Consider the following 12,438-nt stretch of genomic DNA (forward strand, 5'->3'; position numbering starts at 1 on the left):
TAAAAAAATTCTACTTCTCTATCTATGATTTGTACTGGTCTAAAAAATAAAATAGCTAGTATCTATTATTTTCTGTAAAGAATGTTAAAATAATTTAGGATGTAAATATATTCGTATTATTTACTTGGTACATGCTGTGGTCTTAAGCTAAATTGTATTAAAAGTGTTTTGTTTGTGCATTAATGAAGACAATACAATTTAAAAAAAAAAAATCTTTGGAGCTTTTTAGGACCTCTTGTTTGGTCACCTGGGACTCGTGGGTCTACTTCCATGGTAACAGCTGTAACTTAAACTCAGCATTGGGCTTTGGGCATGTCTTTGTGATTGTTTTTATAACTTTTATGCCATAAGGTGTTTCAGCACTTCTTCAACTTCTTAAAGGTTGGCATCAAAAAGACTGCAGGTCAAGATCGTAAGTGGCCATTGATACTTCTGCTCCAAAGGAAAAGATACTTTTTTAAAAAAATAATTGTCTATTACATATAATTTTTGTATAATCTATTCATTGATAAGATCATTTGGCTTTCAAACCAATACCAAGAGGTAAGGTTTTGTGTTTTAGGTGGTTCTGATGTTTTAATGAATGTTAATGAATCTTAAGGATCAGTCAATGCCTATTGTCTTTGAAATTTACCACTTAACTTGGAAACATACAATGAGATACATAACATTTATATGTTGACACATACTATTTTAAATCTTGTTTTCCTTAACTGCTCTTTTCTTTTTACAGAATCTAGTGCTGGCAGAAAATAGTCCTGGAAGGGATAGTACTGAATATTTTATTATATTTGAGCCTCAGCTACCAGCTCTATCAAGAACATTAGATCCATATATCCTACCGTTTATGTTTTACAATGGTAAGTTTTTAGGAAAATAGAGGATTTTCCTTACGTTTGTGGTACTTTTTTATTTTTGCTTTCCATTAACAGGGTATTTATTAGTTACCTAATCATGATATGACATGCTTTGGAGAGGTCACAATTTTAGAATTGTTTGAATGATCTGAATGTTTTTCTTAGATGTTAAGAAGCAGCAACAAATGGCAGCACTTACAAAAGAAAAGGACCAGTTATCTAAGAATATTACAGTGTATAGAAGTTTATTTGAAGCCAGCAACCAGCTTCTTGATGAAATGAAGTGTAAGTCATTTTGTATTCAAATGTAGTAAAAAATTAGGCTTTGGGAAATGGTAAGACAGAAGATTGAGACCATGAAACACAAAAATTGTCTTCTTTCCTGGACTACAGAAAAACTGCAGAACGCTTCAGTAATGTAAGGAAGTAAGGCAGTAATGATTGCTTATATTCTTTGTCATTTGACCTAATGATGTATTCCATCACTTTAAATAAATTTATATCCTGCTTACCTATAAAAATTTGAGATTTTTTTAATTAGAAATCTCTGTGGAAAATTAAGGCTTTTGACATGATGGTAATGTTTATATCTAATTCCAAGTCCTGGCTGAAGGTATTGAGAGACAGTATTACTGGAGAAATGACATGTAATTTGATTTTCAATTTGAATCATGGGACTATGTGTATTTTACTTAAAATACCTGCAGTATGTCACACTATGGAGCTGTACAGGGCAGCACACACTATATAGAAATATGTGACTTTATGCACAATGTTTGTTGCAATTTTTTTAAAAGATTTTATTTATTTATTTGACAGAGAGAGATCACAAGTAGGCATAGAGGCAGGCAGAGAGAGAGAGAGGAGGAAGCAGGCTCCCCGCTGAGCAGAGAGCCGGACGCGGGACTCGATCCCAGGACCCAGAGATCATCACCTGAGCCGAAGGCAGCGGCTTAACCCACTGAGCCACCCAAACTTTATAGACTATTAAAACAAGGCATTGTGGTTTCTTTTTCCATTTTTCAGACTTTTTTTTTTTTTTTTGCTATGGTTTTGTCTTTGTGTTAATTACATACTTGAAATTTTGATCTATTAACTGACAAATGTACTGCCTGCCTCAAAGTACTCACTTTTGTATATCCAATGATATTTAGAGGACAATGGGAGCTAAGCAGGATAATGAGATAATACATCAGTAGTAGCACTAAAGATTCTTTTTATAAAGTCCTATTTGGGGGTGCCGGGGTGGCTCAGTGGGTTAAGCCTCTGCCTTCTGCATGGGTCATGATCTCAGAGACCTGGGATCGAGCCCCACATTGGGCTCTGCTCAGCAGGGAGCCTGCTTCCCCCTCTCTCTCTCTGCCTGCCTCTCTGCCTACTTGTGATCTCGGTCTGTCCATTTAAAAAAATAAGTAAATATATATATATATATATATATAAAGTCTTATTTGGTTCTTGTCTCAGACTTAAGCGATTATGTATGTTATATATAGTCATGTGGATTAGGATTAAACAATTTCTCTAAGATTACTTGGAGTTTGCAGTATTAATATATATAATATCTTCCTTAACTACCTTAAACCAAATTTTGGTTTTATAAAACCACATCTTGTTTCTCATTTTTGTGTATTAGATCCAAATCTTAATTTTAGACTTTTAGTTTCATTTTGAATTTCTAAAATAGTCACTTGGGTTTTTTTACTTTAGCATCACTCATTATAAGGAGAAAAAAAACCCAAGAGATTGAAAATATTTTTCAAAAACCATATTTTGGAGATTATTAAAAATTGATGTAGGTTTGTTTGTTTTTTGTTTTTAATTTTAGGCCAAGTTGAAGAAGCAAAATTAAAAGAGGCTCAGTTGCAAAATGAACTAAAAACACATAATATTGACATTCCTACAACACAACAGGTATAGTTTCCATGTATATGTGAAAGATTTTTCTTAATTAAATTCTAATCCATAATTTTTTTTATCATTCATTTTTTATTTACAGTGTTATGGGCACTTTTGCTTTGAGGGGTTCTAAGACATGTGGATTATAGTCTAGTCACTTACTAGACATTAGAAGGGGCTAACAAAATAATAGAATACTTTTCTCAAAGAAATTACAGTTTGTATTTCTAATGTAATGATCCCAATAAATGAAATTAATAATACACCAAATTGAGAACTTCATTGAAGGGATTTCGTAAGTATATGTGGTGGCAAAGAAAATGAAAGTGACAATAGAGTTTTTTAAAAACTTAACCTTTTTTATGTGTATAAAGTTGCAAAGAAGTCCTATTGTAGGTTGTGTATTTTCTAACTAAGATAAAGTTAGTAAGGTGAAAGTTTTGCATCACTATAACCACATTCTTTTAAAGTAATGCCTGTCTAATAACTTTATGTTCTTGAGTTGTCCAAATTATTGATTTTTCTCTGCTGTCATTATGGCTGTCTAGTACAGGAGTAATTTACTTGTAGTTAATTTTTCTTTTCAAATTATAGATGCCACACATTGAAGCACTTTTGAAAAGAAAGTTATCAGAACAGGAAGAACTGAGGAAAAAACCGAGAAGATCATGTACTCTTCCAAACTATACTAAAGGCAGTGGAGATGTTTTGGGAAAGGTTTGTGTTTAAGCCTATTAAGAGGCAGTACATTTTATTATGTTGCTTTGTCTAAAATGTGTTTTGATGTGACATTTCAATAATAATGTCCATTTCTTTGTACTTTTTCATTTTTCCTATAAATTAGTTGTTATTGTTACAGTACCAGGGATTTAGCAGAATTTAAAGCTGAAATGCACAGCTCCATAATTCTTATTTACTGTTGAGGGCTGCAGCAGAAATTAACATGTCTCAGTCCAAGGCTTGTTATCTATTCAGATGCTTTCATGTCATACAACTTTATAGGTAACCAAGACCTTTCCATATGACTCAAATTTCAGTGAGACAACAAAAGAAAAAGATAAGAATTTTTCTGAGTCTTATATTGTTAGAAAGTGAGTTCTGGGATACTCCTAGAATTTAAGAAAAGACAACAATGAATAAAAAACTTCATACATATTTACTTCCAAAAAAGTACCATTCTTTCTTTAATTCTTTGCTTCTCCAGTTTTACCTTCTGTCAAATGGATTCTATTTTCATTTTTATCTTAATGATTATTCAATCCTGAACATTCTATTTTGTAGAAAGTGTTTTGGGTTTGGTTTTTTTTTACGATTTTATTTACCTACATAACATAGTAAGAGAGAGAAAGCAAGCACAAGCAGGGGGAGGGGCAGAGAGAGAAGGAGGCCCCCTGCTGAGCAGAAAGCCTGCTGTGGAGCTCTCTTCCAGGACCCTGGTATCATGACCTTAGCCGAAGGCAGACGCTTAGTGACTGAGTCACCCAGGCACCCCTAGAAAGTGTTTCCTATAGGTGTCCCCAGCACCAGTTTTTGATGGTATTAAGATTTGTGGTATTATATTTATCTGTGTTTTACTTCTTAAACTTTTCCATAATATACATTTCCCCTTTCTGCTTTTACCTCTGTTTTAAAACGGAGGAAACTGAAACCGAGGTACAGAAAGATTTGAAAAAACTCGCTCAAGATTACATAGCAAGCAAGTAAATGGCAGAGTGCAGACTCAAACCCAGGCAATCTGATTCCAAAGTCTGATTGTTAATCACTGTTCTTTATGGCTATGTACATACTACTTTTATAACCACTATATGAGTTTTTTAGTGTTTCTAGTTTTTGCATGAGGATATTGAAATTCAGAGAACTTAATTGTCAATATATAGTTAGTAAGGGGCAGAACTTAGATGTAAACCAAGGTTTCCCTGACTCGAGTCTGTTGTAGTTTCTTTATAAGTGGCTCCCTAACATCACAAGCCAACTACACAGTAAAAATAGAGGAAACTGGTTACTCTAAAAGTGTGTAGCCATGTTAAAGATCGAGACCATGTTGCATTATTATTTAAACCCCAAATATGAAAATTAAAAAATTAAGATGTAAATTTATAAATTGAAAAATAAGATTCTGATTTGTATTTTTTAAAATTGTTTTTCCTCGGACCAATTTTAAGAATTTACAGAAAGAAGCAGTCTTTATAAAAGAAGCAGTCCTACTATTTAAGCATATAGATATCTATAGTTAGCCTGCTTTTAGGTACTGACATTCCACTTTAAGTGTTTATTTGATGCAAAATTCTTAATAGGTAAGATTTTACCAAAGCATAAAATAAATTTTAGCAGAAGAAATATATTTTAAAGTCTTCCCTTTTAAAAATCTGGGGGAAATCTTTGAAATCTCATTTTATGTAGGTTCTCCTCTGTCCTCTCAGAGTACGAGCCCTCTCCTTACCATCAAGAGAAAGTTTTCCACTCCCTTCAAATCATGCTTAATCTTCATTGATTTCTCTTTTAAAAAATTCTTCCTGGTATTTATTCTAAAACTAGAATAAATAATTGTGGAATGTAGTAAGAGACAAGAGGAGGTTTCCACTAGACTATATAATTTGTTTTGCTTTTATTTTTATAATTGTGAATCTACCTTGGATGTTTTAGTCTTGCCCTCCTTAATTCCAAATACCTTGAAATCCCATCTGTATTTCTTTCATTTAATTGCCATTAATCTCCTATCCCTGAGGAAACATTCATAACATCCATAAAAAATGGCTAGGGTAGGCTCAAAGAAGCTGAAAAGGTAGTAAAGGCTTGAATGAACAGAACATTGTATATGGTACACAAGTGAAAATAGTGAGCTGATGTCTCCTTTCCGAAAAGAAAATACTGTATATATACTTTGTATCACCTGAAAGTTTATGGAGAAGGTGTAATGTTAGGGAGCCTAGTGAGGGCATCCACTCACAGCTTTACTTAGATATAATTACCCTGTGAGCCGCCAGGGTGGCTCAGTTGGTTAAGCATCTGACTCTTGATTTTAGCTCAGGTCATGATCTGGGGGTTGTGAGATAAAGCCGTGTTGAGTGGAAAGTCTACTTGGGATTCTCCCTCTTCCTTTACCCCCCTCCCCCCTCCCTGTGCATGTGCATGCACACTTTCTCTCTGTCTGAAAATAGATAAATAAATCTTTAAAAAGGAAATGAACTTATTTATAAGATTAGTGTACTTGTGAACAACCACAAAGGGGATAGATGTCCTAGCACTTGTGGTCACATGTAAAATGAGATCAATCACTTTGATTTGCCTCTTTTAATCCTTCCTCTGCTGGAACACTTTTTTCATCTTAATTTACATGTACTAGTTTCTTTGCTTGTCTCTCTTTTTACCTTTATTCCACTAACATTTAGATAATTGGAATACAAGAGTAGACATTGTGATGTTTCCAACAGTGACATATTTTCATTGCTAGGGCAGGTTTTTGCAAAATGGACAGTTAAAAATAAAGGATAAATGTAACTATACCAGTATAGTAAATGAGGTTTTGATTGGCCTCAAAATTTCAATCTTGTTAGACTTTGAGCAAGAATGCTTGTGACCGGGGCACCTGGGTGGGCTCAGCGGGTTAAGCCTCTGCTTAGGTTATGATCTCAGGGTCCTGGTCATGATCTCAGGGTCCTGGGATCAAGCCCCACATGGGGTTCTCTGCTCAGCAGGGAGCCTGCTTCTGATCTCTGTCAAATAAATAAATAAAATCTAAAAAAAAAATGCTTGTGACCAAAGTATTTGTAAATAGGAGAGTGGCTGCCCACCCTGAGTTTCTGTGTGTTCTTACAAGCAGAATATGGTTCTTATTTGTCATGCTTAGATTTGTTTTTGGAAAGAAATACTGTAATATTGGAGTAAGATATCTATTTAGAAAGGTATGATATATAACTGTATTTTTAATTGAATCTTAATCTTCTGTCTATTGTATGTGTATATTATTTAAATGTATTTTATGGTTACTTTTTCAATTAAGACATAGTTCAATAGTAGACCTCTCAACTATGAAAAATATACATCATCAACTAGCCGATAACATTCTAAATATTTTTACATGCTCATTTCTAAAATTTACAGGAGTTTAATTTGTAGAAGAGTTTTTCCAAAATTTAATAGCAGAATAGATGTTTACTATTCAAGCCAGTATGTTTCTATAGCTTGAGAATTTCTTGTTAATTCGTGTATTTCAGAAAAGTTTTTGCTGTTTAGTTGTGGGCTTTTAAGATACTTAATATCAAATTTTTATATATATAAAAGTTTTTTACTTGATTTTTAAAAATGGCTTATAGATTGCACACCTGGCACAAATTGAAGATGATAGAGCTGCAATGGTTATTTCTTGGCATCTGGCAAGTGACATGGACTGTGTTGTCACTCTGACCACTGATGCCGCACGTCGTATCTATGATGAAACCCAAGGTCGTCAGCAGGTGTTGCCCCTGGATTCTATTTATAAGAAGACTCTTCCAGATTGGAAAAGGTTAGGAAAAAAAGTGGGAGTAATTTTTTTCTGAAATATCTTTTTCTTTTTTTTAAATTTATTTTTATTGTGTTCAGTTAGCCAGCATATAGTACATCATTATTTTTTGATACAGTATTCAGTGATTCATTAGTTACATATAACACCCAGTGCTCATCACAACACATGCCCTCCTTAATGCCCATCACTCCTGTTTGCTAATCCTTCCACACCCTTCCCCTCTGAAACCTTCAGTTTGTTTCCCGGGTTCCACAGTCTTTCATGGTTCATCTCCCTGTCTGATTTCTCCCCCTTCAGATTTCCCTCCCTTCCCCTACGGTCCTCCATGCTATTCCCTCTGTTCCACATATGAGTGAAACCGTATGATAATTGTCTTTCTCTGCTTGACTTATTTCACTTAGCATAATTCCTTCCAGTCCCATCCATGTTGATGCAAATGGTGGGTATTCATCCTGTCTGATGGCTAAGTAATATTCCGTTGTAGATATGGACCACATCTTCATTTATCCATTCATCTGTTAAAGGGCATCTCTGCTCTTTCCACAGTTTGGCTATTGTGGATGCTGCTGCTATGAACATTGGGGTGCATGTGCCCCTTCTTTTCACTACATCTCTGTCTTTGGGGTAAATACCTAGTACTGTAATTGCTGGGTCATAGTGTAGCTCTATTTTTAAATATATTGAGGAATCTCCATACTGTTTTCTGGAGTGGCTATGAGCATGCATTCTCATCAGTAGTGTAAGAGGGTTCCCCTTTCTCTAGATTCTCACCAACATTTGTTGTTTCCTGTTTTGTTAATTTTTGCCATTCCAACTGGTGTAAGGTGGTATCTCGTTGTGGTTTTGATTTGTATTTCCCTGATGGCTAGTGATGTTGAGCATTTTTTCATGTTGTCTGTTAGCCATTTGTATGTCGTCTGTTAACAAAGTGCTTAATTTTAAAATGGCTTCTATAAAGGGGAACCCTCCTGCACTGTTGGTGGGAATGCAAGCTGGTGCAGCCACTCTGGAAAACAGCACGGAGGTTCCTCAGAAAGTTGAAAATAGAACTGCCCTATGACCCAGCAATCGCACTACTGGGTATTTATCCTAAAGATATGAATGTAGTGATCCGAAGGGGCATGTGCACCCGAATGTTTATAGCAGCAATGTCCACAATAGCCAAACCTAGCTGTCCATCAACAGATAAATGGGTAAAGAAGATGTGGTCTGTATATACAATGGAATACTATGCAGCCATCAAAAGAAAGGAGATCTTGCCACTTGTAATGACATAGATGGTATTATGCTGAGTGAAATAAGTCAGTAAGAGAAAGACAATTATCATATGATCTCCCTGATATAAGGAATTTGAGAGGCAAAGTGGGGGGTTTGGGAGGTAGAGAAGGAAAAAATGGGATGGGATTGGGAAGGAGACAAACTATGAGAGACTCTTAATCTCACAAAACAAACTGAGGGTTGCTGGGGGGAGGGGAGTAAGGAGAGGGTGGTTCGGTTATGGACATTGGGGAGGGTATATGCTATGGTGAGTGCTGGGAACTGTCTAAGCCTAACGATTCACAGACCTGTATTCCTGGGGCTAATAATATATTATATGTTAATTTTAAAAAAGATAATAAAATGGTTTCTATAAAAGATGCTTAAAACTGAGCAGTGAGTCAAATTATCTATATTATTTTTATCTTCATTACAAATGTGTGTACTTCATTAAGGTGGGTATTTCAGTGTATTTACTCATATATGCTGGCTGTGTTTTTAATTTGCCAAGTAAATGTTATTTGTATACAAAGTTAACACAGGCACATACAAACCCAAAGCAAATTTTTGGCTTTTACAATGGGAAAGAGATCTGTATCATTGATGAAATATGAAACTCCTTTAATTGGAGTAAGAGTATAGATGTATGTGTTTTTTCCTGTTTATATCCTGGGAAGTAAGCTGTCGTCATTTAGGTAGAGAAGGAACTGCTAGTAAGTTGAAATGTAAGAGACTATCTAATTAGGATGTTTTCTTATTTTAATATAAATCTGGTTTCTTTAAGTAATTATTTCCTCATTCACTTTTTAAAATGTTTTTAGGGAATAACCATGCAAACCAATTAGGCATTTTTTATCCAAATTTAAAAGTTTTTTATGTATAGTCTGATTTTGACCTTTAAAGACTGAAAGGAAATGGTTAACAAAACAAAAAAATAAAATGTAGAACAGTATTAATTGATAATTTTCTCAGACTCTTTAAGTTTTATAGGTGGGTAGGAACTTAAGGAGAAAAGGAACTCTAATATATTAAAGAGTCTACTGTGTTAGTAAACTAACATGTATATCATTTTGTAATCTAAAAATAGTTTGAGGAAATAACCAGAATTTGAACTCAAATCTTTATGCTTCTAAAATCTCCCACCCTACTGGTCACTACCCATTTTAAACAACACAGGAAATCCAGTCAGATCATAATTGCTGTGTTCATTAAGAGTAATACTTTTTTTGTAATAATTTTTCACTTTAGGAGGGCTTCTTTTATCAGTTGAATCCATGAAAACCAAGTTAAATATCTTTGATTTAGGGAAAGTCTGGATTTGGTATTTAGTGCTAATGTTTGCACTAGAAACTAGTTATCCTTTCTGCTCCGGGTATTGTGGCTCTTAGTGGGATTGAGTTAACTGGCTCCTGGAGCCACCCTTACCCTCTAGCACCCCTACTTTCAAGGTGTGGGAAAAGCTCCGCCATGTGGAAGGGAAACGTTGTGACACACTAGTCGGCCGCCACCTCTTGAAACCCACTGTTGTCTCTAGGCTTCAGTTGTCATTCTGTATTCTGTGGGAAGGGACAGGGAGCCAGAGTACCTCATTTACTTCCCTCACATGGGTCTCTGTGTTGACCTTGCTTGCCTCGTCCCTGTCCATGCTAGGGCCACTCTCCACATGAGGTAGTCATTTTATTGGCACCCGCATTTAGGGCCAGCTTTAGAGGCTGCTTTTCTTTTTTCCCTTGTCAAACTCAATAGCAGTTAGTTTGTATTGATTTTAGTAGAACAGATAAAACCAGGTAGGTATTCTTATATAGTAAATATTCTCATTTTGAAGGACATAATAATCATTTAAGAGTTTTACTTATGGATGGGTAATTGATTTAAATGATCACAATAATGATAAACAATATATACATATGTTTTTATATTGTGTTTTTTAATTAGAAATATATATTTGTTTTAGGGGTGCCTGGATGGCTCAGTGGGTTAGAGCCTCTGCCTTTGGCTCAGGTCATGATCCCAGGGTCCTGGGATTGAGCCCTACATTGGGCTCTCTGCTCAGCAGGAAGCCCGCTTCCTCCTCCCTCTCTGCCTGCCTCTGCCTACTTGTTATCTCCATCTGTCAAATAAATAAATAAAATCTTAAAAAAAAAAAAATATATATATATATATATATATATTTGTTTTAATATATTTTTAAAATTTCTTTTCATTCAGACCTCTACCTCATTACCGAAACGGAAGATTGTATTTTAAACCCATTGGAGATCCAGTCTTTGCTCGAGATTTGTTAACATTTCCAGATAATGTAGAGCATTGTGAAACAGGTAAAGGAAATTATGATGACTTTCTAATACAGATGTTACACTTACAATCCAAATATGCAAATTACTGGTTATGGAAATTTATGTTCTTATTTATTTTATAAGTTATAGTTTTATTGATATTTTAATCTCTTATTTTTTCTTGTTAGAGAAAAGTATTGAAATAAAATTCTAATGTTACCATTCTAAGAAAATTTTGTAATATGTTAATATTTTAATATGACCAAAGAAGATGTCATAATTTTTTAAATTTATTGTATTTTTTAGTGTTTGGTATGCTGTTAGGAGACACCATTATTTTGGATAATTTGGATGCTGCCAATCATTATAGAAAAGAGGTATGTATTTGAATTTTTTTTTAATTTTGTAGCTCTAATTTTAATGTGTATTTTTAAAGTTTAACAAGTTCAGGCCCTATTTTGAAATAATTTTATGATAATATTCAGATGACTAACCTTGTCAAAACCAATTTACATCCTACAGATTGACAAGCACTATAAAACTGGGCACAATATGGGAATGAATGGGCCCAGAAAAAGTTTAAATGAGACATGTTTTTGGGATTTGAAATTATCTAAAACTCCAGGCCAGTTGATCTGCTTTTGTTGATGTTATTGGAAAAAGATTATTCTCAGATAATATTGTGGAAATGTACTTTGGTGTAACCCTTACTTATTAGTTGTTAGGGCTGCTATGACAAAGTACCACAGACTAAGTAGCTTAAATAATAGAAATTGATGGCCTCATATTTCCAGAGCCTTGAATTCCAAATTCAAGGTCTGGGCAGGGTTGATTCTTTGTGAGGGCTATGAGGCAAGGATTTGTTCTAGGCCTCTCTTTGGATTGTGGATGGGCATCTTCTCCTTGTGTCTGTTCACATGTATGCCTATCCAGGTCTCCTTGTTAGATTAGATACCACTTGTTAGATTAGGGCCTAACTTAATGACTTCATTTTAATTTGATTACTTCTGTAAAGACACTATCTTTAAATAAGGTCACAATTGGAGGAACTGAGGGGTTAGGACTTCAACATGGGAATTTTGAGGGACAAAATTTAATCCATAACTACTTTGAAGAGCAGTTTGTGATGTAAGTGTTTCCGTTATCTATTGCTGCCTAGCGAACACCACAAAAGTTACTGGCTGTAAACGATAACAACATCTTAGTTCTTAGGTCTCTGTGGTTGTCTCCAAGTAGTGTTAGCTAGTTGCAGTGTTGGCTAGTTACGCTTGGGATGGTGGGAGCTCCAAAGTGCCTCACTCACACAGCTGTCAGTTGGTACCAGTTACTTTCTGGGAATTCAGCCGAGTCTAGCCAGAGACTCAGACTCAGGGTTACTCACACACACATCCCCTCCCCAGGGGGCTGTGGTATAGTCCCATTAGGAATTTTTTTTAGAAACTTATGTCTACCTAAGAGGATCTAGGAAATAGTGCCTTAAATCTGAGGTCTTAACAAAGAGACATCCTTGATTTGATTTGACATTTTACTGGCTGGGCAGTGGGATTTATCTTAGTTCTGAGGCTCTCCATTTCTTTTTCAAGAACATTTGGGTCACTGAACAGGCTGGAGATTAAAATCACCCTGCACATTCAGACATAGAAATATT

At 34.9% G+C, this 12,438-nt stretch overlaps 1 protein-coding gene across 2 annotated transcripts in view; it reads left to right on the forward strand.

The window, feature by feature from the left end:
* Positions 1–12,438, forward strand: part of SMCHD1 (structural maintenance of chromosomes flexible hinge domain containing 1) — a 148,007-nt gene that overhangs the window by 108,797 nt on the left and 26,772 nt on the right. For both annotated transcript variants that reach the window (XM_082698930.1, XM_082698931.1), the window contains 7 exons: positions 734–860; positions 1,023–1,142; positions 2,683–2,768; positions 3,348–3,470; positions 7,067–7,257; positions 10,723–10,832; positions 11,097–11,167. In XM_082698930.1, the coding sequence (XP_082555056.1) occupies positions 734–860; positions 1,023–1,142; positions 2,683–2,768; positions 3,348–3,470; positions 7,067–7,257; positions 10,723–10,832; positions 11,097–11,167 (828 nt within the window). The remainder of the gene's footprint in view (positions 1–733; positions 861–1,022; positions 1,143–2,682; positions 2,769–3,347; positions 3,471–7,066; positions 7,258–10,722; positions 10,833–11,096; positions 11,168–12,438) is intronic.

The sequence above is a fragment of the Mustela nivalis genome, assembly GCF_964662115.1.
Source record: "Mustela nivalis genome assembly, chromosome: 14".
Taxonomy (NCBI): domain Eukaryota; kingdom Metazoa; phylum Chordata; class Mammalia; order Carnivora; family Mustelidae; genus Mustela; species Mustela nivalis.